The 26,525-nt window shown below is 37.9% G+C and overlaps 1 protein-coding gene across 1 annotated transcript in view; it reads right to left on the bottom strand.

The window, feature by feature from the left end:
• Positions 1-10,062: 10,062 nt before the first annotated feature.
• Positions 10,063-26,525, bottom strand: part of LOC124173265 (zinc finger protein 37-like) — a 30,365-nt gene continuing 13,902 nt past the window's right edge. Inside the window, exons 6-8 of the mRNA XM_046552783.1 lie at positions 20,282-20,354; positions 13,941-15,069; positions 10,063-10,189 (exon numbers count right to left, since the gene is read on the bottom strand). Coding sequence (XP_046408739.1) covers positions 10,063-10,189; positions 13,941-15,069; positions 20,282-20,354 — 1,329 coding nt within the window. The remainder of the gene's footprint in view (positions 10,190-13,940; positions 15,070-20,281; positions 20,355-26,525) is intronic.

The following is a 26,525-nucleotide window of genomic DNA, read 5'->3' as shown; positions in this document are numbered from 1 at the left end:
TCCCCCCTAGTTACGATCCTGGGTACGCCCTTGCGTCTGGTACCAAATTAGATACAGCAAACAGTTGAAGAACAAAATGTGCTGCTAGCGAGTGAACAGGCAAGTTACCATTGATTTGATTTATTTCTTTTACCTGGCCCAGATGAGGCCACCACCCATTCCTCTCTTTACATGCTTAAAAATATGGAAATAAAGGAATACAGGTATCGGTATCAGTAAGAAGGCATCGGTAAAATCAAGGCATCGGTAAAAATTTGATATGATGGTAGATAAAGTCAGTGGCGCAGCGAGGGGGGTTATGGGGGATAAAACACCCACCAGAACTTGGAGAATCTTTTAATTTTAATCCATTTTACGTAACTGCATTGATATTACTAATACAATAGGGTAGGGAAATAATAAAATATCCCTTAGAAAGTCGCAAAAATCACCATCTTGAGCCTTATATCTTTGAAATTCCGCAATTTATTAATCTCTTACCTACCGCTTATCCTGGTTGGTATACTATACACCAACACACTCTGGTATTAGTTGCACCTAATCCCTCCTTAATTCCTAGCTGCGCCCCTGGATAAAGTTACCTTATAATGTTGTTAGGCCACGTTGTAATTTTGAGCAATGGGTGTCGGATGATCTTCATCCTTGACCAGTCGTGTCATCGTGTCGTTTCATCCGACAGGGCGTTAAAAGATGAGGGGGCAAAGGTACCTACCACATCCCATGAAGCAGGGGCGCAGCTAGGAATTAGGGCCAGGGGGTTTCGGGTGTAAAACACTGGGCTTCCGAGGGTGTGGAATACCCGCAAGGGTAGGCGGGAGGTGCGGGGGCACTCCCTTGGAAAATTACTCTCATACCCACACAACACACTCAAAATTTATACCGTATAAAAGTTGCATAAATGGATAGATATAATATGCAAATAATATTCCGTCGATTATGCACATAATATGCGAATAATATGCACATTATATTTAAATATTATGCCGTTGTAAACTGTGGTTGTATCCGTAAAAATCGATGATCATACATCCTCTGTATCAAAAAATGTGAAAAATTATGTTTTATTATATCACTAACAATTTTGTATCCTTCGCAGAATACTCCACTATTGTCATTATTTTTTTATTTTCCACACCGGCATATTCCGGTCTGGCGAGGTAGGCAGCTTTGTAGCCATATTGACCTTGTGTTTTTGTTAGTTGTTGCCGTAGCCCTATTGCCGTAGTTGGGTGTATTGAACATCTATTGAAAAATCTAAGAAAAATGAGGAAAAGATGAGTTTACGGAACTATTTTATGTCACACTACTATTCTGGTAACGCATATTCGATAAGGAATAATAAACTTCATGGTATGAAGAACAGGACTTTATATAAAATCAAAGTAAGTACACGTGAGTCGCTGTCGTTTGTCATAGGGTTTGCAAGCAAATCTGAAATTATTACGTTCCTAATTTTGAACGTTCTTCCCAGTATTTTAATTAATTTATTTAATTTCCTAAATGTATATATTATGACGGTCAGGGGCGCCGACTTACAAAAAATATTGGGGGGGCCCAAACCGGGTATCTTGCCCCCGGAAATTTTATAAGTAGTGAGTTTTAAGTTTTTTAAGCAATTTAGAAGAGTCATATGATCAACATTAGAACCCTGATCACTCGAATCACGATATCTGGACACTCCGGGGAAAATCTACAAGCCTGACACATTTTTTCCTCACACCTTAACGGATTTTTGAGGGGGCTCGGGCCCCCTCAGGCCCCACGGAGTCTGCGCCTATGATGACGGTACTTTTTCAGTCAGAGTCCCAGCTTCAAAAGTGAAGGAAGGCTATTCCAAGGAAAGACGAAGTTTTGGCACTTGGGTACTGATCCAGGTTGTGAGCTACACTTTCGCCCTGAAGATATCACATACTTGATTATATATGCACATACTTATTTTAATTTGTGATTATAAGTGACAAAATGATCTTTATTGTTTCGGAGTGCATTTTCAAGAACGGCTTGCTTACATCGTTTGCGTGATTGCTCGCCACAACTCTATGACTAACAGAGATAATTATGCGATCAGAAGACCTTTTTGTGGCTTGGAATCACATTTTGGACCATTTATAATACATTCGTTGAGAAAAGACCGTAGATATTCAACCATGCGGATGTCATGGAAGGAATCATCGCAAGTGTTGTGATTGTGAATTCGTGTGACGTACTTTGTGCTCTCTAATCACAATTTCATGAGTAACGATTATGAAAGGATGAATGTTTGCCTTTAGATGTCATTTACATGTTATTTCAACCAAATTTGCGACGATATAGGACTCAAGTTTGATGGTAGGCACGATGTGGTGGAAGTTCGTAATGTTATTGAAATGACACATTGCAATATTTCCACTTATATATTTATTTGACACAACGCGTTTCGTCGTTACAGCGACATTTTCAAGTGTGAAAGCATGAATGGCATGCATGAATGAATAAGTGGAAATATTGCAATGTGTCATTTCAATAATATAGGACTCTAGCTGAATATTTGTAACTTATGTGATACAACGCTGAATGTAGGAGGATTGTGTCCTGTTTTAGTGCAATTTACCTATGCTGTCTCTAGATGAACGATTCATTAAATTTCTCCTCGTTTCCAGAAATCACTTTTTATTTATGTAATTTTTGAATATAATGCAACTGCATATTATCACACATAAATGGTATAAAAGGTACGTATATATGTGCACAATATGCAACTATACGGAAGCCCACATCAATGGTATAAAATGTGCATAATATGTACATAAAAGGTGCATATAAATGGTATAATATATGCATATATGTAGCCACATCAGTGGTATAAAATGTACATAAAAGGAGTATATAAATGGTATATATGGGCATAATATGCGCATATATTTTAGGCCACATCCATGGTATAAATTGTGCATAATATACGCATAAAAGGTGCATATAAATAGTATATATGGGTATAATATGTGCATATATATATAACCACATCAATGGTGTAAATCTTGCATAGTATGTACATAAAAGGAGCATATAAATGGTATAATGTCCTCATATATTCCGTATATATGCAAACATTATGCCATTCCATCAGTGCATATATTCCACATATTATGCGCATATATCGCAATTTATGAGGGCATTATACCATTTATATGCACATATTATGTACATTTTATGCACCATTTACACCATTCTGGTGGCATAATATTCGCATAAAATTTGAATATTATGTGCATATTATTCACTTTGTGCTGTGTGGGTATAATTTTGAAAAAGTGATCATCTAAAGTAGTCACGTATGAGTAATCAATAATCTCATACTCAGTGCAGTGAAGTGCCACTGGAAAAATAATTCAATTTGTGGTGTTCCTATACCGCAATTTGGGATGACTTGATGCGAGTTCGTCCTATCTCCATTTCGTACTTTATCTCCCTTTCACACAATCACAAGCTTAAATAACTAATAATAAGGAAATGTAACAAATAAATGCAAAAGACAAATAAATCCATATAACTTGTAAAAAATATTAAATGAGAAAGGAAATGCTTCGACCGGCAAGTTCACTCACCAAGTGTCCTTACAGTAGAAGTCATATTCTCTCTCCACATCTCGAAATCTCAAGCTTAACTCACTAATAATAAATCATGACAACAACAAATGCAATAAAATACCTTTCACTTGCCGCCCGATTTCTTCACCGAGGAGTCTCGTGGCGAACATCGGATCTGAAACGTAATCAAAGAGAGAATAGGAGGCCGAGCATGCATACGGTGGCAGAACGGTCCGGGAAGGACGGCCGGCCGGATTGTCGGCAGTGGGGATGTACCGCCAGGTCACGTGACGTTACTTATCCTTTATTAGTTTCAAAAACAAGAATACAATTTCCGTTACATAAAATATAATACCCTTTCCTTTCTCCAAGGCGTGAACAACAGATTGATTATCAGAGTGAACAATTATCTCAGAGGATTTAGGAAGGACAGTGATGGCGTGGATAGCCGCCATTAAGGCCGCCCAGCATTCCGCCTCGTAAATGCTTAACTGCTCCGGCAGACTCCAAATTTCGGTGATCTGTAATGTCGGGATGGTCCATGCCACCTGAAAGGGAGTGGCGTCCGCAAACACATCGAATATCAGAGTATAACAGGTGAAGTCCCTCGGAGATTGCCACACGCCTTCATCCCACTGTATTTTTGCCACCTTATTATTTCTAGTCACGATATATTTAATGAGGAAGTAGGGCAAACTAAGAATACACGCACACCATGATACGAAGCCCGTCGCCTTCGGGATATCCACTTGCCGAACTCTAGGTACCACAGACATAATATAATGGACGCTTTAGGGGGGAGTTACCCTAATATTAACGTCCCTTAGATTCCGTCCCTTACTCTAGCCTCTGGACTACCACCTAACCCTATCACAGCCCAAATCCACAATCAACTTCTTGCATTACTGGTACCATTTTTCAAGTATACCTTGCCTTTGATTTTCTATGACTTATCTTCTAAAAAAAGGACTACATTTTTTAAGCACTGTGGAATTTTTAACGTATTTCTCTACCGTTAATTACATCAAATACAGTAAATATAAAGTTAAGTGACTATAAGTCCGGAAGTCCGTTATTTTTTAACCCTTTCGAGATGGCGGAGTTTTCATCTTAGCATGACTGCTGCACTGAGTCCCAAGAGACTCTTCTTTATCGTGGTACGGAGCATTTTTGGAGGACATTCGTTAAGAAGGGTCTCGCTGAACCTTTTTCGACCCCTCCACGCTGGGACTTTGCATTATCTCGGACACCGAGAGTAGTTGTGCTCCCTCCTTTCCGGGTTAACGACCATGCCTGCGGTATGGGTTCGCGGTCAACTTATGTATTGCTTATATGTATTTAGCAAATGGATAATTGTTGCTTGCACGTAAATTACATACTTTGAATTGTATTCCTCATTATTATCTGAGCATTGTCAAATTTTAAACGAAGTTCTAAGGCCATTATTAACGCATTTAACGCAGCAAAAATGTCCATGTTGATTTTTATAGGGTACCTGCTCCCGGTATAGATAAGAGGGTCCGGGTACCTGTTCCCGGATTCCGAGGGTTAAACCTAAATCCCGAAGCGTTGGGTCCCGAGACAAAGACGTCGTAAACCACGACCGTCCTAAAGGGGGGAAGCTAGAAAACGTATATATACGGCTTTTGTTCTCCTGGCCGGGTAAATCTCACACGCATATATACGCCCGTCGTCTCCCGGGTCAGGAAACGTCCACACGACTATATACGTGTGCAATAGGGAAAAGGTTAACGCTGTAATTTATCTTAAAAATTGCTTGCGCACAGAATAAGACGAAAAATTCATTTCAAAGGATAAAAATTTGTAGTATGCAGCAATATATATCGTATAACGAACTATTGGCAATGTAATCACTTTGCATCGGATTCCTGCGGTGAGGATGGTCGTAATTTAAATGAGTGGGAGGATCGGGTTTAATCGCAGGGGAGTTGCCCCAAAGGACTCGATAACCTGGGTCTCAGGCCGGGCCTAAATGTTTCCGACAATTATGGCATGTCGGACGGAGCCATCATTTCTGTTGAAAAAACAGCGACAGCTATACCCGACGTCTCGTGCTCTGCGTTTGAAGCTGCCCGTCGGCTCCACCCCGGGTTTGGCGCGAATAGGAAAGAAATGACTGGATCCTTAATTCGGTTCCGCTGTCATTACGTTCGTTATGCTTAGCATAGTCAGAAACAGAGTTGAAGGTAGAGGTACTTCTTAAGCTTTTCTTTCGCACGTAAATTCAGGGATTAAAAGTCATTTCCCAGTTTAAATGAAAAAGAGGCTGCGAATGGAGATGATGAGAGGCGAAATTCAGAAAATCTTTTAGGCGAAAGAGAGCATAACATGAAAAGATGAAAGTAATCCATTGCGTTTTATCTGACATTGATCACGACTTAATAATAATAAACTTAAGTTGTGTAAAAGAAACATTTTGGAAAACTGTGGTTATCATACATTTAAGGTACTTATGTTTTCATAAAAAATAACTTTAAGATTAATACCTACTAGAAGTGTATTTCGTAATGGATATACATTGTTCTTAAGCTCAAGTATGAGAAGACCGCTTACCTGTCAGACCCTTTTAACTCCGCCATAGAAATAAATTCTGGATTCGCCAGCGATCAACCAGCTTTTCAGCTACATAACGGTTACTCACCTGAATACGAGCCATCTGGAACAAAAGGCTCCGTTTCAGCGTTTTGTAGACAAATTTTGATTTTTTTAACTTCACCAACGAAATCGTAAATTCTTACGGTTAAAGAATATAGAGTAATTTAGTAGAGTAAAATATGTAGTTTACGCAACTGTTATTTTTCTCCTGTGCAGAGCCGAATGAGCGCAAAATATCGTATTGCATGCAAATAAAATTTAGATAAATGGATCATTCGATCCCAGAGATGAATGTAGATCTAAACTCATCGCTGGGATAAAAGCCTTTTCAATTACTCACAACAGAAGAACAAAAATTAAACAAATACAATTAGCGTCCCAAGCATATAGGTACTAGGGTCTCTTCAAATTCACACCAACAATGAGACATTCGCGATTGATTCATACAAAGTGAATAAAAGACACGATTACTTAGCGATTCAAATAACCCATTATTCAATGCGAAAGACAGTGGGTCGTCAATCACTCAGGCTTCCGGTATAATAATATCAATATTAGATCAAACGGTTTTGCAAAGCTGGTAAAATCCTGGGCCAGCTGATAAACTACAATATATCATTACCAATAAGTGGAGGAATGCGCTTGGGGGAATACGCTTTGGAAACGGGGATTTAAGTTAGAAGCGGCTTCGCTATGTTGATGAATCACTTCAGTACTGAAATGGCGATTCAAAATATTGTAGCAGCAATTCATTTGAAAATTGTTGCATTTTAGTTGCCTATCTTGTATTAATTCATTCGGTAAACGTGTGGTTAAAGGAGAAACTAGGAATAAGCAGCCAAGTTTATAGAATCGAATATTGTTTCTTAGCTTTCCCTATGGTGTGTTATATGTCGTCTTTCATCATTTCAAACTATCTTAAGCTATAATTTTAAATAAAAAATATTCAGAGATACAATTATTTACTATATATACGAGGGCAGTAATTTGATTTATCATGCAGAAATACCAAAACTTGGAAATGATGTGACCTAGTAAGTGACATGGTATTTTATTATTTATTAATTTTAGGTGTGTGAGCTTCACATCACACCTCGTGATATCAGAAAATAATCTGTGGCCTTGGACGAGAAGACGGGGAGAAAATTCTTGTTGAATTGAAGGTGCCCAGACTGGAGGAAGTTACAATTGCTTCACTCTTACCTGTCGTCAAGAAGGCGGACATTGTGGCAGAAGGGACATACAGATTTATAGTGGATATGGATTTGTTTTGTGCAAGTGGATGCTGTGATAGTGGACGTTCATCGGAGAAGGTAATGGTGATAGTTATAGTACGTATCGGCCAGTCCTCTTTTAAATAATTTAATATTCAAAAGAGAATACGAAGTAATTGTGTCGCCAAAGTAGATATGGGTTAGAAAAGAAAATTGGAAATATTATTGTGATTAACTAAAGAAAATACATAATATCTGTGTTGTATTTCTGTGTTTTTTTCTAAATATTTCTTGTGGTGATGACTTCATGCAAAGTAAGTATAAACTCGGAGGTGTGCTCTTAGAGACACCAGGTTTTATTTTACAAATGTTTATTCTGGTGATTTGGCAGTACTTTCATATTTTTTAATAGGTTGATACATCTACTGCAGTGACATAGAGACTTTTACTCATCCCAAATAATTGTTCCAATACTTAAGCGCCTAGTACGGGTACGTTTTAGTAGCTGAGACTGAACTATTCGTTAATTTTTGCTTGCATTTTGATGAATTCGATCATAATAATAGCAGATGTGTCAGCAATCTCGTTTCATCGGCAATTTTTATTGAAAAAATCTTATTTCATCAGGCTTTAGGGTAAGCTTTTCAATGCTCATGGTTATGTCAATGTGATGTCTTATTTAGTGTCAAAATTAATAAGAATTTACTCTTATTAACATATCAAGTTTCTAAGCAAGTACGAAAAGCGACGGAGTGGCATAGTGTTCCCGTAGTCAATGGATACTGTCTACATACGAATTAGATACGGAGGGTTCTGTGCCGTCTGGGTGGAGTTCACCGTGAAAATAGAAGGGAGAAGTGTATGATAGAATTTAGTAAAACCATCGGCATAAGACAGAGAGGAACATAAAAATAAGCATTTGATGAAGCTGTAGTTCTTAGTAAGGTTCGATGGAATCATAACTTGGTTGTCACTGTAGACAGCAATACAAGTTCTGCGCTTCCATTGTGCGCAAGGAAACGTTTAAGAAAAAAATTAAATACTTTCCACAGCCTCGAGTTATTGGGGAGTATAGTAAATACCTTCGAGGTGTAGGCCTACACGAAATGCGAATGTAAATTACCGCACTGGAATACAAGGAAAAAAGACCCAGTACATCCACTTACTGAACAGCGTTTGCAATAACGTCTGGAAATAGTACACGTTATGCAACGGAAGTAAATGTCACTGGTAGACTTCAAGTCGTATCTAGCAGGGACGCATCTAAAATGTGAAGCGAAGGAGTCAGTAGCCGTACCCCCATGCAATTCACGTCCATAAACAGAAAATGCAGTCCATGTAGTTCTTCGCGGATTCGTGACGTAAGAGAAGACGAATTTTGCCATCGAGTTAATCTGCAATGATAAAATTAATGTCAATTTAAAAAAATAAAAATGCACGGTCTTCAGCGAAAATATTCACTTTGACTAATTTATTTCAAACCGTAAAGCAGGCCTATTTTATGGAGAATTTATGTCTTTAATTATACAACATCCCATTGGAAACATGATATATAAGAATATTAATTATCTAATATGACGATGTAAGCCATACACGTGGCATAAAATAGCGTAGGATTATATCCGACAATATAAACGGCATATTCCTAAGAGGGAGCAATATATGGTAATGCGGGTTGCACAACTGCCTATAGATACTAATTCCGCCAAAGTTGCCGAAACTCAACATTTATGTTTTACCATAAGCAAATTTTTTTGAAGGCCCATATTTTCAGTTTACATTATTTACCATATTATTAAGTAAAATGAAGGGAGAAAATAATACATTTTTAGATATTTATTTATCTGGCCTAATGGGTTAATAACTACTGATATTTTAATTGTTTGAGGCTTAACTAAGTGAAAGCGATTCATAATTAAATTAAAAAAGAAAAACTTTGTGCTTTCACATTAATATTTATTCACGACCATGGTTTCAACGTTAGACGTCATCAACACGCACTCGCATGTCTTTAATTTTTAAATTTTCATAAAAAAATAAATCAGGATTTATAATAAAATTTCCTTTAAAATGACGTATTATTCATTATTATGGCATGCACTTAGGTCCAGATATAAATTTGCAAATAACAGCGGCACATCATTTTGTTGAAAAAAATTAAATACGTCCAACAAACATGGGGTCGATACTCCTTAGTTACCGAGCCATGGAAACGAAAATATTTTGTTGAACACACTTAGCAGTAAGCCCAGTTACGGTGTAAATTGAGTGCTGTCACAGTACAGATCTTCTTGAATGGGCAGGTAAGCATCATAGCCGGCCAATCCATGGTACACAAAATAACCCGGCCCAGGGAAAAAATGCAGTGTCTCTTCAATACCAGGAAATATTTGACTGGGGTGTTTCTGGACCAGTCCAAAGGATATGACATGAGTCTGTTAAAAGGGATTCATTGGTGAACCCCTCTCCTATCCCGATTCATTTCATCAGAATCACCCCAAGTTAACTTTCAGATCCAACGCCATTCTTCCCCCTAAAACATTAACTTTTTTACGTGTACCCTATCACATGCAAGGCTCAACAACGATAATTCCAGTCCCCAATCTACATCTGCGGAAATGTAATCCAAACGTCTTCATTTATGACCTATCCACTCGGATGAACATTCAGCCTCCACACTGAATACTTCTTCTTGTCGAACGTCCTTCAACCAAATCACGGATGTGAACTGCATCCCGGTACACCTGGGCTAAGTTGAAGACTGGATTACCGCCAGGAAGCTTCAACTTAACTCTAAAATAATTAGCTGATACAGTTCACAAGGAAGATTAAACGCTCCACATGAATCCTCATTTACTATGGCACTTATAGAATCAGGCGAGGCAAAACAAATCAAATTTCTAGGAGTTACTGTGGATGGAAACATGACTCGGCGCGCTAACATCACAGCACCAATCAAAACGGCGTAAGGTGCATCACCAGCAATAACACTGAAATTTTTTTTATATGGTTAAGGTCCAGCCAAAGGAGAAGGTTATCAGTCCAAAGCTGTAGACAAGTCGTATATATAACCATTATTTTGCGGTGTGTCAGGACATTTTTTATTATTGTTAACAACAGTTGAAGATCCGAGCTACCTTTGCGTTTCGTAACTTTATTTCAATTTTTCATTCACACGGCAAAAATTCTCTAAAACCCGAGTCAACATGAAATCTCATCATTTATTAAAAAATTCACAGCAACCTAATTTCTTTCATACGCTGCATGGGCATAGACTAACTGCCCTTTAAGCGCATAGAATTATTTATGCAGCATAAGTTCAATTATTTATCTAAATCATTTACTCGAAACAAATTATAAATACTAAATAAAACGTAAAAAATTATGATGAAAATTATGAGATATTAACGGCAGTGACTAAAATTAGTAATGTGAACAGAGCTCTATAATTTGAAATTATAAAATGCAATTGTAAATGCCAAAGGAATTCCTTCCGCCAGAATCTTTTTCTTGATGGACTTGACATAAATTTTGGGAAAGGTAACACCAAAATGTCAGATAGACAAGGTGTATGATTAAATATTTATGACTTCGTTTCCAAAATATCTACATGATAGCAATGCATTTTCGGACTTGAAAATACCGGGTCTTTTCAATCCCTGTGATAAAAATATGTATATTGACCACATTTTTTACGTGACATGTTTTGTCCATGATAAAATATTTTCAAGTGATACATTTCGACACGCAAAACCACGCGTGTTACACCACCAATTACCTAAAAATCTATTTATACACATCAGGGAGGTTATTTGCTTGAGGCCTATAAACGGGACACAGTTAACATGAAATATATGGCCATTCACCTGAGAAAGAAATTTCTTTCATTGATCATTAAAGCCTAAACCATGGCTAGCAATGTTTTCAAAAGGACATATTATTGTCATTTGAACAAATAATTGCATTGGGGTTGTGGTGCAAGCATTAAAACTACAAACCAATACTGATGTAATCATTGACAGGCATGTGGGTACATCAACAATTAAAACAGACCAGTACTTCAGTTCAGCACTCTCTTCATCAATCATATATTATTATTAACTTGATATTCGCATATAAATTACATAGAAGCACTACATCAACTAACATTGATAAGACAATTAAACATTGATTAATCACACATGTAACATTGACATTACATTGAAAATAACTCATGAGACAAAGTGCCTCTGGTTTTTATCGGAAGTGTTAAAATGCCTGGCTTACATTTTAATGTAAATATTTTTCTAACAGTAAAAAAATAGCCGTTAAATATACAAGAATAAAGTATTTAGCCCTTAAAAATATAGCATAGTATATCAACTTGAACATCTATCAAATTAGGTCACAAACCTAACTGAATATTATTACATATTTTTCAACATAATGGGACATTTTTCATTTCATACAAGCAGTACTCGTACTTAAAGAATTATTTACCTTGATTACTAATGTATACCAATTGATAAGACAAATAACAAGGGGAATACACGATCTTCGGGTGGCCGATTGAGCTCAATTTTTCAGATTCGGTAGATCATGGCTATCAATTAAATATGCCGAAGCAAGACGACGTACTTCTCAAAAATATTCGAGAAAAAAAGCAATTAAAAAACCTAACAACCGGTCTACGCTATATATCCGGTATTTCCTCACCTTCTCCTTAAGACAGCGGTGGCCCAGCGGTTACGGTGATTGACTGTGGATGCGAGGATGGATGGATTGGATGTGGATGTGATAGATGGATAATGCTTTCATTGGGAAATGGAAGTGGATCAGCTTGGGATAAGTAACAGGATGAAAAGTGCACAGAAACCCGGCATCGGCATTATGCAACTGTTAACGAATGGCGCCAAGGGGAAAACAGTTTAACGTCCCATCCGACGGACGGATTACTGCACTTCTGGTTTAATCCATATTACACGCAGGGATTAAATTTCTAGTTGCTCTCAAATTATTTACCGAGATTTGGACGTAGAGGCCAGTACACTACCTGACCATTCCAGTAAATTCTTCGTTTGCAAGGTTCGGGATACTACTAGAACAAACGGAGAACGCGTTCTTTCATCCGCCGCAACGTCTACCCTGTTATTTTGACGGTATTCACGCGTCATTCTCGCTTACGAATAATTTTCTCAATGACACTCCCAATGAAATCATAATCCGTGGATAGGGTGGATTTCCCTCCCAATTAATAATTTAAATGTAATTATTCTGTCCCCACCTCTACAGAAGACAATTTACACTCGCAATACCATAATACACGTAGAGAGAACAAATAAATACAAAAGCGCCCTTGGAGAGGCAATTACACATCCTTGCTTCATTTTCTACCCTTTTCAGCACTCACTATTATTTAAAAAATGAATTAAAAATAATGTCGTTGAGCAAACGAAGATATGAAAACAATCTTTAAAAATGCAAACAATAAAATCCTTAAAAAATAAAATAAAAAGTAGATCCATTGATGAGGATCGAGCACGCCACCCTCATATCCACAGTCAATCACCTTAACCGCTGGGCCACCACTGTCGTAAGTGAAGTTGAGGAAATACCGGATATATAGCCTAGACCCGTTTTTACAATTTTTTAATTGCTATTTTCTCGAACATATTTGAGAAGTGCGTCGTCTTGCTTCTGCATATTTAATTGATAGCCATGGTCTACCGAATCCAAAAATTTGAGCTCAATCGGCCACCCGAAGATCGTGCATTCCCCTTGTTAGACCTTACCCTGCGTATTTGCAAATGAAAGAAAAGGTGGATCTATCAGGAGAAAGTCTTTTCACATTCATTGAAAGAATAAGGCTTCTTTCTGATGTACCCGCATGTGTGGGACAAGGTTTTCTTTGGTATCGTAAGACTATTCACATTCATTGCACGAATAAATTTTCTCCTTCATATAAGTCGGAATTTGACGGACAAGGTAACTCTTTTGAGAGAAATATTTTCACATTCAATGCACAAATAAGGCGTCTCCTTTTTATGAATCCGCAAGTAACAGACAAGACCACTTCTTTCAGAGAAAGATATCACATTCATTGCAAGTATAAGGTTTCTAGTTCGTATGACTCCGAATGTGACTGACAAGGTTACTCTTATCAGAGAAAGACTTATCACATTGATTACAAGAATAATGTTTCCCCTTCGTGTGAGTCCGCGCGTGACAGACAAGATTGATCTTTTGAGAGAAACACTTATCACATTCATTGCATGAATACGGTTTCTCCTTCGTATGGGTCCGAATGTGACTGACAAGATTACTGCTTTGAGAGAAAGACTTTTCACATTGACTGCATGAATAAGGTCTCTCCTTCGTATGTGTCCGAATGTGAATGACAAGGTTACCCTTACCTGAGAAAGACTTATCACATTCATTGCATGAAAAAGGTTTCTCCTTCGTATGAGTCCGAATGTGAGTGACAAGGGTGCTCTTTCGAGAGAAAGACTTATCACATTCTTTGCAAGAAAAAGGTTTCTCCTTCGTATGAGTCCGGATGTGACTGACAAGGTGACTCTTTTCAGAGAAAGACTTTTCACATTCACAGCACGAATGAGGTTTTTCCTTCGTATGAGTTCGCATGTGCCGGACAAGGTCGCTTTTTTTATGGAAGGACTTTTCACATTCACTGCATGAATACGGTTTCGACTTAGTATGAGTCCGAATGTGACTGACAAGGTTACTCTTATCAGAGAAAGACTTTTCACATTCACAGCACGAATGAGGTTTCTCCTTCGTATGAGTTCGCATGTGTCGGACAAGGTCGCTTTTTTTATGGAAGGACTTTTCACATTCACTGCATGAATACGGTTTCTCCTTCGTATGATTCCGAATGTGAGTGACAAGGTGACTCTTTTCAGAGAAAGGCTTTTCACATTCACTGCAAAAATAAGACTTCTTTGCTATGGTTGGAATAACTGTGCATGGTTTCCCATCTACAATAAAGCTTTTCTTCACTTCCTTCGCATTTTTATTCCCCCTTGTCCCTCCGAAGTTATCATTAAGAAGCAAATTTCCTTTTTTCCCCACCTCTTGGCTTTTACACATCAGCTGATTTAAACTTTTCGGGAAGGGCAGACAAAAACCATTATTATCTCTGCTAGAAACAACGCTTTTGAGGGAAAAATCTTTTCCGATTGACAAATTTGAATCAATATCCAATTTACCAGAACCGAAATGAATCTTGAGGTGGTTAATGAGATCATGTTTGGCGTTGAATACATCTCTGCAGATGAAGCAATGATAAGAGTTTTTCGTTGAACTGGCACAATTCCCAGGATTATTGATCATGCAAGTACTTTTCACTTTGTTTTCCCGTATGATTGCCTCGGGGTCATTCTTCCCATTATCAGTGCTCCTGGAAAACTTTGTGGTGTCTGCATTATCACAACCACCTCTCTTCTCAGCATTGGTCGTTGTTGCTCTATTCCCTCCAATTTTATACACGTACCTCGATTTCGAATGTAACCGTCCATCATTAGGAATGGAGCAAGACGTTATTTGATCAGCAAGCAAGTTATCACATTTATTAGTGTCTTTATCCATCACATCCTTTCTTTTCCTTGAATGTGATGCTCTCATTTTTGGTTCAAGGACTGAAAACAAGGCTGAGGCCCTTTCAGGAGCTGGGGACTCTAGAAAAGAATTTCAAATTAAAAATAAGTAAGGTTAGGCATGGAATCTATGACTCGTTGAACTAATTTATAACAGCCATTAGACATATCAAGGGAGCCTCTTTAACCGATTCTACGGTAAAATGCTAAACAAGGTGTCAATTAATTTTATATGGTGTTTTCCGTACATTTATTCACAAATTGAATGGCACTACTCCTCATAAAAATTGAGAAAATATTGCATACTAATCTCAAGTATCTACTCCAGAAAACACCTCAATGCACTCTGTCATGCACAGAATTAATCACAAACTCAGTTCACAAATGGCATGCATAGACATAATGTTGAATTGAAACGATTATCATTCTAATTGTAAAAAAATACTTCCTTCCTTTACAAAGTTTAAAATATGCAATATAGAAATGTAAAGCAAGTACACTGGCCAGAAGGTAATTAAAGCTCACACAAAAATTATTGCCAGCTTAACCTTTTCCCTACTGTACACGTATATATACGTGTGGACGTTTCCTGACCTGGGAGACGACAGGCGTATATATACGTGTGAGATTTTCCCGGCCAGGAGATTGAAAGCCGTATATATACGTTTTCTAGCTCCCCCCCTTTTAGGACGGTCGTGGGTTTACGATGTGTTTGTCTCGGTACCCAACGCTTCGGGGTTTAGGTTTAACCTTCGGAATCCGGGAGCAGGTACCCGGACTCTTCGTCTTTTAGAACCCCTTTCAGCGGTACGGGACAGCGGTCATTCAATTGTTTATACAGTCAATTTTCGAAATAAATATTTGTTTATTTCTCAAGAAATATACATAAAGAATTGAATTCTTAGTCTTTTGAGCAGCGTTTACAATTTTTAAAAGAAATTCTGTGACAAATATTAACTTATATCTCGAGTTATGTATAAACATCAACATGGAAATTGTTGCTGCGTTAAATGCGTTAATAAAGGTCTTAGAACTTCGTTTAAAATTTGACAATGCTCAGATAAAAATGAGGAATTCAATTCAAAGTATGTAATTTACGTGCAAGCAACAATTATCCATTTGCTAAATACATAAAAGCCAAACATAAGTTGACCGCGAACCAATGCCGCAGGTATGGTCGTAAACCCAGAAAGGAGGGAGCACAAATACTCTCGGACTCCAAGATAATGCGATGTCCCTGCGTGGAGGGGTCGCAAAAGGTTCAGCGAGACCCTTCTTAAGGAATGCTCTCCAAAAATGCTCCATGCCACAAGAAAGAAGAGTCTCTTCGGGCTCAGTACTGCAGTCACGCTAAGACGAAAACTCCGCCATCTCGAAAGGGTTAATAAACCATAGACAGGAAGATGGAGGGGCAATAGTATTGCATATTATAAGAAATTACCTTCAAGGACAACATATATTAAAAAAAGAAAAATTTTTAAGAACAACAATAGAAGTAGATGAAGATCACATTCTCTTAGGGGCACACTTCTCTATTTCTTTCTTTCCTAGCCACAACACCTTGCATTATTTATTAAACGATTTCAAGTATAAGGGAATGGGGTATTAATGATCTCATACCTAGATTAACATTAGACATGGTCAGATGTTCCAAAGTTACTAAAGGCATCGGATCTGGATCCGAAATTATATTTTATGGCTTCAGTGAATGCACACCCCGAATGAGAAGAGTGGAAAGGGTTCCAACTCTCTCTTTGCATGTGCCCTCATAGTGCTGCTGATATCTCTTTTTGCCAGTCTTAGTTTGAGAACCTGGATGGTACAGGATGGATTGGTATCATGAACCATCAGAACAGACCAGTTATGAAGAATGTTAAAATGAGAAAGAGATTGTCGTGTTTGCACAATGCGTCCAACATTTTGATAAAAGGCTTTGCACGCAAAGACGCACTGAAATGTTAGACAGTATATTTTGTAAAATATAAGTAGCCTTCCCCCACATTACTTCCCAACTCTGTCTCAGGGCCATATAAAACCGTCTGGTTTCACTAGCTGACCCAGTATTCAGGGTTGAATTCATCATGGATTAAGTCTAGCAAGCAATCACCATGAAGCCTGATTCGTGAGTAAGTGTGTAAGAATATCTATTTCATTTCCTCACTTGGTCGATTCATAGACTTTATATGAAAAAGCTGAAAATTGGTAAAAGATACCTGATTTCCAGGTTGTCAGCATGTATCCATTTTCCAATTCCCTAACACTTCCCTTATAATTTATCTATTTTCAGAAGCAATCATCACAATGCTATTATAATTTTGAATACGTCTAGAGTGAATTTTCATAAAACTCAAAGTACTGAAAATGTGAAGCAATGTACCACTATACCATTTTTCTGAACTGATAGCGGCTGGTTGGAAAATAGCAATTGGCCAATCAGAAGCGCTGCCCCTTCCACCTCTCTTTTCCCCTCCATCCCCTTCCCTTTTCCGCTACACTCCCCTCCATCCGGCCGACCGGCGTTGCCAGCCTTGAGAATAACGGTACTTTCGGGGGCGGGGGAATATTTTCGGACGAACGCTGAGCTATTCGATTTGGCAACACTGCTAGCTGGAGAGCGATCTGCACTGTACAGAGTTTGGAGAGAGACTGCGGGCTCCTACACACTTTCTACCATCGCTCTTCTGTGATTGGCTAGAGGAGTGGGTGGGTTTCGAGCGCGCTCAAAGTCAGCCCCCATCAGTTCAGAAAAATGGTGTAGAACATCCTAATAAAAAATAAACTTAGCAGTTAATCGTTAAAGCAACATCCAATTAATTCAAAATTCTCATATCCACCCTCGAAGGGAGTGATGCCTTGTACTTTGCTGTATCACCTTTCACAATTTGAATAAAGCCACAACCTTGAAATCTTAGCTTACGAGCATAATTAAGCATGGCCTGGTCACCCACTGCCATTACTCTACAGAACTGCAACTTATGCACGCAAGGTATTAAAATTGAGTTCAGCCTTTTTTAGCCAAATCAGTTTTTTTCATATCTCACTTTTTCCATGAAAAACTATTAGGCCTATTAAAGCACAGTTCCTAAGAGCGCAAAACAGTGTATTGTTTGGAGTGTCTATCAAAGCAAAATTTTACCATCATTTCAAACCCGAAAAAAAACACTTGAGCTCATTTCAACAAGTTCCATGTTATTTTTATTTATAGACGCTACAATTGACAAGGTACATAACTGGATTCTTATGCTTAGTATTCTTCACAAGTGATATATTGGGATTTTTTTTATTACCCAGTCTTAACCTTTTTGCGCCGAGCTCCTTCGCGGGAAGTTGCTTTTGGCTCTATGAAGGGTTTGAGATTTTCTTTTTCGCCCCGTACGGAGTTTTTTTTCGGCTTGGGACTGACCAGGTAGTCGCTTTCTCTCCTTAATGACCTTTCCTAGCGGGGTCCCGGACCCTTTCCGCGGCAACTGAACAAATATAATCCTCGACCCTTTTCCCCGAGGGCAGCCCATCCCGGCGTACTTTTGCGGTCAGTTTATTGTTGCCAGTGCAATTTTAATTTTTTAAATTGCTACTGTTGCATTAAATGTCAGTTCATCAATATATTCCTTTCATTTTTTAATGCCTGTAGAACTTTTAAACCAAGTTCTACGGTTATTTTTAGGGTTTTCAGCAAAACGGCACTATATCATAGCCAAATGAGCTTTTCCAAGAAGAATGAAGTTATCATCTTCCACGTACATATTTCAGTAGGAGAATACTTACACCAATGAGAGTACTTACAATATGAGAGTAATTACCTGGGCAGAGCAGTTCTTATTCCTGCAATGCTTCTCACAACATGTCTACGTAAAAAATTCCCTATTGGTACATTAAATTTACGAATTTTTAGGATATGCATAAATCAGTATTTATAGCGAAATTCATTTATAATACCTTTGTATTCAAAGGTTGGTAAGAGGTTATTAAAAATAGCCGCTGTAATTTTGGCTCACGACAAAGAACTGAGAGAATCAAATTTTATTACATTACGCGGGCTTTTTTTCATAGAAGTTAAATCGGATATTCTATCGAATTTCACCGCATATGTACACTTAGAATGTAGCTAACAGAGTAACGTATATTTTAGATGTAAATCATTACAATATCGCTCCTATAAACTTGCTAGTAAGTTATAAAAATAACAATTAAACATCTAACCTTAGCGTCTCCAAAAGTTGTTCTAGGTGATGATCAACTCCGTTAATATGAACGCTAGAATTCCGTTTAAAATTTAGAACCAATCAGCAGAACATACAGAATGTAATTATTCGCATTGATTTTCAAAAAATGCAACTTTTACGTTTTTAGTTATTCCACCTTATAAACAAATAAGTGACCATGATCACCTTCTTTGGGTGGGACATTAAGAGCCGGAATGGGCCGAGGTAATCCCCACACGGACAATAGGAAAGGGTCGGACCTCTCGCGCCGAGGGACCCTAATGGCAGTTGGGACCTACTTGGCATGCTTGACCGCGAAACCGTGAAAACACGCCCTTTGGCCTTGTGCTTCGAAAAATTCAAGCCGTGAAAAGCCGGCCTTCCTTCTTTAGCATCAGAAAATTCAGGCCGTGAAATCACGCACTGCGTAGGGAAGAGGTTAAAGACAAAATTGTCCGGTAAAGTACACTGGAATCCCTATGTGAATGCATATGACTGCATATATTGGTTAATGTCACTGAAGCATGACGAAATTTTTACTAGACATTTGCCGACCTGATTACAGTCTCATGCACAACTATAAATCATAAACCAAAGAATTTTTAGGTGGGTGAAAAATACAGATGCTGCATCCTTCACAAGGGAAGTGTCTAAAAACCGGGTGTCAGATTTCAATCTAATTTTCTTGAGTTATACATAGTCCATTTGGAGCTATTTTTGAAATAGCCCCCATAAGAGGGTATATAACCAAATAGTTTAGACTTAAATGCAGTTTAAAATTTACAGGTCAAAAACATTCATGTATAAGAGCCACTCTGAGAAGGGTGAGCATTAGTCTAGTGGTTAAAGTGACCAGTTGTCGCGCCAAGGATTTGGGGTCGAGAAAAACATTTAAAATTATCAGTGCAACTTATGGATATATTGATGAATTTATCTGTAACATAGACAATACAAAAAATATATAAAAAAATATCATGCCAGGTTCGCAAAATTTTATTGAATTCCGAGTCCTGTTTTTTAATATTCCCTTGTCCGGATAGTTACTAGCCTTTTCTGTGAAGAGACACTTTCAAGCACTGAAGAGCACTCACCCACATCCTCCGTCATAAACTCCATGGCCGTCGTGTACTTCTGAATCAGCTCTCCATTTTCCGTAACAGTAGGCTGAAAGTATGAATTTCAGATTTACCAAAAACAAATGACAACTATAAAATAATAAAAGAATGAAACAAAAATCTTATATTCATGTGAATCTGTGGCGAGAATACAAAAAGAAATGAAGTAAAAACACCAGCACTAATTCTAAACTCACTTCAATCATACACTGTCCTAAATACTAAAATATACACTTCCTTCCGGGGAAAAAGGGTGGGCCAAAAGAATAAACAAAATGCAAGGTACAAATATTGGGTGCTTTCCATTCATGCGACACACGCGTTGACTTGTGTCGACTCGCGGTAACTGTTTATAACTCTCCTATTCCTGTGCGTTACCGTTTGTTGACTTGTGTCACAACAGTCGGCGACACGCACAGAATGGAACACGAAAACCGCGACGAAAGTCGACTTGAGTCGACGTATGTCAATGAATGGAAAGCACCAATTGCGGGGCAACAGGTCTTCTTCAGACTTAGTGCTTCTACTTATATATGGGATTTCTTCGTGAATCTTCTTAACTGGGGGGAGAAGTCATGTGGGATTACAGTTTTACTTATCGGCTCTCCGTCATATATGTGGATGACCTCCTCAGCTGTCTTCTGCAGCGTCTTCATTCACCATGGGCTGAGAGAATATTTTATTCAAGGCGTCGTGGGTTGACCTTATTCCTCTTGTTATGGGAAATCTACCATTCTATTCTCTTATGTCCTGTTCTTTGCCACTCTTCACCTCACAGTCTAACCTCCACGATTCTCTTCTCTTTCCACCTCTCCTCCAACTGACAGGCAACACATCTCCAGCTGTCGGTCATTGCCTTTGGCTGCAACATGAAGATGCGGTCGATATATCTCCTCAAGCTGAAATTCGTCTGTATTTTATTAACCAGAAAGTGTTATTTTCTGAGGTTGGGGACACTGGAGGAAACTCAGGATGAAGCGGATTTCATGGAATCCTCACCATGTGACAGTTGTGCCGCGGGTTAAGCTTTGGGTCTACGATCGTCGCGATAAACTATTAAACAGTACGGGATGCTGAGCAAGGGAGAAATTATTCCGCCCGTACTCGCAGTTATACCAACTCCCCTGTAGTGGAATGTAATTCCCTCTGTAAATTGGGAGGATCGCGCTAGCGATCAAACCACTCCCTTTTCATCACCGGGAATAAGGGGAAGGGAATCGGGATGAAAAAAATTACGTATAGACTAGCCTTTCACCAAACAGAATGGGCTTACTCGAAGCGAGAATCTGAACAGCAGGTCACTCGCCAAAAAAAACAACGCTATCGAAAATTAAAAACTCACTGACTAGGGCAATCTTCGCCCTCGGGTCTACTTCAAGCACTGCCTTGCTTACTGCCTCACCGGCTCACCTCCTCTCTACCGTCCGATGCGCCACCACCGCGGTGAGGGGTGGAATATAATGAGGACAAAAGAAGAGCGACGAACGCAGTGGCGTTGAAACTGACAGCCGCCACAACCACCGGGAGGGGGGATTGCCTAAGCATGTTCTCATTTTGTAGAGGAAAGGGGTGCGGATTCCGTCACCCTCCATTCGCTGCTCACGGTTGTTGTTTTGGAGGGGGGGGGGGGAGATTGGGAAAAATGTGGACCTTCCACTGGTCGCGTACACATCACGGAAAAACCACAAAATCGGGAAAGCGGGGAATCGTGGGGGTAGGGGGAAACATTCAACACTCCATTCAACCTTCACTGTATACACACACACACACATTCACACATGGTATTGAAGCAGTTTTCCTTACGTAGTGAGCGCTGATTTAAAGTTACCCACGAAAAATGCCAAGCGGCAACGGTTACAATATGTCTTCCACATATTAGAAAATAATGATGTAGATCACAAAATTTTGGCTCAAGTGCCCGTGTTTACAATACTTCAAATTCAGGATTTCCCCCAAACATGACTTTCATCCATTAATTTAACCCATTAATCCCCAGCATTGCGTAAACGCAACATTATTGAATCGTAATTAAAAAAAAAACCTTTGTGCAGGATAATTTTTTCTCAGGTTTTCTGAATTTCTGAATTAACTTTCGTTCTTGTTCAGTTAATTTTGTAAAATTTTCACTAAAATAATGCTTTTTATTTTACTTTAAAATTTGCCCATTTCGAAGCATTGAAGTACTGCAAATTGAAAATGATATTTTACAAATATTTATTGAGTACTCCTACTAGAGGTAATTTTTTCTCTAAGTTCTGTTTCTTTATTCATAATGTTTATTTTTTTCACTAACTTTCGCCATTCTTGGCATAAATATGGTTGTTGTAAAGAATGATGCGTTCAGTCAGTGATGGGAATTCACTGGTAGACTAGAGGGCTGCTCCAAAGCATAACAAAACTTATAAGTATGGCTTTTAATCGACAATGTAGTCTTTCGGAGGCAGTTCAGCTGCTTTTTTGGCACTCACAGGTAAGTTGTGAGTTTATAAAGTAAAGCGTGAATAGTATTTTGAATTCCAAGATGGTCATCCGTACTAATTTTACATCAAACACTCTGGTACTTCAAGAGTCAAACTGCTAGGCGCACACATGGAACCGATAAAGGGCAATGTCATTCCCATGTCATTGAGTGGAAGTATTTCTTTGTAGATGTAAAATTCAGCTTCAGATGCATTCGGTTTCAAAGACGGTAGAATCAGAGGGTGAGAAACGTATTAGTCGAAGCAGGATTGTGATGGAAGGTGGAGCCTCATGTAACTCTTTGGAATTTTCTCCGTGCAATCCTGAGTTACCTCTTTTCTTCTATCGCTTAGGTGTTGTAAGGCTAATAATCTAGCTTCAGTTGGGTCCATATCAGTTAAATATTCCTCTGAAATGCATATCTATCTCTCATCCAGTAATTTTATCAATAATGCCGCAGTAGTTTTTGCTCAGCGTTTTGCCAAACAATTCATCCAGTGGTTTCATTCAAATTTTACCTGTTATTTCTACACCTCAGACGTATACTTTAGAAGAAGCATCAACGAGGTAATTGAAAAATATAAATTAACAGGAGAGTTATTGTTCGATATTTTATAAAGTTTGAACTACAATGGAGATTACCACTTTTTCGGGAGATTACCTCTTCTTCAGCATTTCAAATATGAATGATTGCAGGAGGTGCTACAAGGCAAATCAGTTTACTCATGCAGTATGTAAAGAAAAATCGTCCATTAAATGTGAATGCCCAAGTAAAAGATGCAGAGGACAAACAGGCTCATCTAACTTGAAAAAATAGAATCTACTTCTGAAGTAGTCCCAAATTTCTACATGAAAAAAAGCATTAGAAACACTTATTACTCAGTATGGAGGCCACTCACCAACTGAGATCTGTCGCTTATTTCTCAGTGGAAAACTACATGAATTAATTTTGAGCTACTCAAATAACTGCGCTGAGGAGATAAATAACCATAAATTTACTCAGTAAGGCAGATTAAAAAAAATAATTGGAGTGATAATGTTGTTGGGGTAACATATATTACTGTGCACTATGTAGTACTGGACAAGCCAAAAGGATGTCTGTCAGAATTGTGAGGCAATGTATGACGCAGCTTTCCGATAATTCTCAACTACACAAAAGAGATACATTTTTGACAGTCCGCAAAAGAATAAACCAAAATTCTATTCAATTAGGAATTTTCCCAACAAATGGTTCCATATAACAGGTGCCACAGCTAAAATGTTCATTCGTGGGGAACAATTTAGAAATGGTTATACATCGAAGTGTACCTTATCTACAGGCTATCAATTTTTGCCATATGGAAAGGTGGTACTTGAAAGTGATATTTCTATATTTAATATATATATATATGATTTATAAATTCACCAGGAGAAAGGGTTGCTCTAAATTTGCTGAATATTTTGCAAGTCTCCAAAATAACATGCCAAGAATTTATATAATTTCTTCACCGGTCACATTCTATTAGCAGCTTTCAAGTGACAACTGTTATTTTGCAACAGGGGCAGTAACAGAAAATAAAACTGAAAACTACCTACTCATGTCTTCGAGAGATCTGACAAAGAACAAAAAAAACGGGGATTTCTACTATTCGTTTGATAGGTCAAAACATATTCTCTTCGTGCAATGGCATGATAACTGTCATCGCTGTTGCTTTAAATAATGGAAATATGGAACCCATAGTAAAGAGGAAAAGGTATTAAGAAAGACTCCTGAAGAAAATCGAAATGTCATCAACAATTACAATCAGGGAATGGGAGGGGTAGATTTACTCGATAGTGCAGTGGTGAACCCGTGGTGATTTTACTTTTAAGTTGTGTGAAAAGAAATTCCTTTGTTAGAATTTTGTCCAAGATTGTAAAATTTTACTTAGGTAAGAAATCGTTTCCAATACAATTGCTGATGACATTTCACATAAAAATCCGTGCCCAATGGCAGGACACCTTAAGAAAAATGACATACCCCAGCATGCTCGTCAAGGGAGAATAGGGCATTTCATCCTCAGGCATTCCCGGCAAAGATGTTGAGTGTGCAAATCAAAGATAAGTTATGCTGTGAAAAGAGCTATGTTTAATTCCACACAGAATATTATTGAACATAGCACCAGAAAAGACGATGAAAAATAAAATATGCAACCTGAGTTTCAAAAAGTTCTTTTTTGTTTTTATTTTCCGGAGTTTTCCCAGCTTTGGGTAAGTGCAGCATTATGCAAATCATTTATTTGATGAAAATAATATCTTTTTCTGAAAATTAATCTTAATTAGCTCAAAATAAATGGTAAAATACCAAATAACAGAAGGTAAAAGCCCTTCATGAAGTCTGGGGAATAATGGGTTAGTTGAACATATGCATTAAATAGATGCATTAGTTCGCCAAAAAAATAATGAATCCCACATATAGCATTGATAACTATCTACACACCACCAAAAAAAATTCACTTGATAATATTCACATGCACAGCTTGTGTGTCACATTTATATGCACTAAATTTTACAATAGTTATTATGTATCACAGTGCTCAAAAAAGGAAATAACTCATTTTATCAAGAAAATGCAGGATTAGTATGAAGTAAAAAAAAACAACTAATGCGTGAATAATGATTTTTCTAACGGTTGAATGTGTGACTGAAACTTGTTTAATTTTAATTGCTTCAAAAAATTTTTGCCGTCATTATTCTTTACTTTGACTTATCTTACACACATGCAAAAAGTGCTTATATTCCGTGGATTTTATCTGCTAGATGTTTTACATCATAATCAAAATTCTAACTGGTTTTTCAAAATATAGATATTAAATTAACTTTTGGGCAAATCACACACAAGAGTACAGAAAAATACAAAGCATTCTTTGCTGAGAGATGGATGAGATGTGTTTACTCACTTGCCAAGAGTGCATAATATCGTTAGATCATCCTACTGCAATGCCTGGACTTATTACCAACCTTGAATTCCCATGGTAGCATTTTCAAATTTTTCTGCGTTTAGTGGATGATAATCATAGTCCCTGCTTTATTTGACTATTACCCTACAGGTCTTTCATCTACCAAATGTTACTATGATAGTCCAAGGGGTTGTAATTCCATATGTTGGTATGACAGTTTTTTATTCTGTAGTGAGGCAAGCAATAAATAGCTCAGGAGTATAAAGGAGCAATTCATAGCTAGCAAACAATAACGGCAAGTTTTACTCATTTACTCACTGACAACCTAACCTTAAGTACAGTGGGTATCATACCTTCCTCTTTACATACACAAAGTAAGACTTAAACGATCGTTTGCATGCTATTATCATAACATTTTGATATTTGGTGCCTTTTTAAGGGTGCATCACAGGTAGTAACTGTATTAAATGTGTATTACTTTAAGCACACGAATATAACTTTTTAAGGTAATAATCTAAATTTGTAATTTTAAGAAATTTTAAGGTTTACCAATGCATGTGACTCAACAGTATATGCAACCAGCTTCACACTAACTGATCTCTGTAAAAATTTATGTAGAGTCCACAAAATCTTAGTTCTCCTACCTGGGTGTAAAACTTGATAATAAAGTCTCCTTGGAGGAACATATTCAAAAGGTCTGAAGAAATATGATCTCTACTTGTGTCCTGATTCTCTCAGATAAACTGTAGACATTAATGTATTATTGTCAATTTATAATGGTGAATTCTACCTGAATGTGATGTTAAGTGTCCTCATCTGGGGCCCTAGACCCAATTCTAAAA

This window comes from Ischnura elegans, assembly GCF_921293095.1.
Source record: "Ischnura elegans chromosome 13 unlocalized genomic scaffold, ioIscEleg1.1 SUPER_13_unloc_4, whole genome shotgun sequence".
NCBI classification, from domain to species: domain Eukaryota; kingdom Metazoa; phylum Arthropoda; class Insecta; order Odonata; family Coenagrionidae; genus Ischnura; species Ischnura elegans.
Note: the sequence above shows the minus strand (reverse complement) of the source record. Positions and strands in the feature narration are given on the sequence as shown.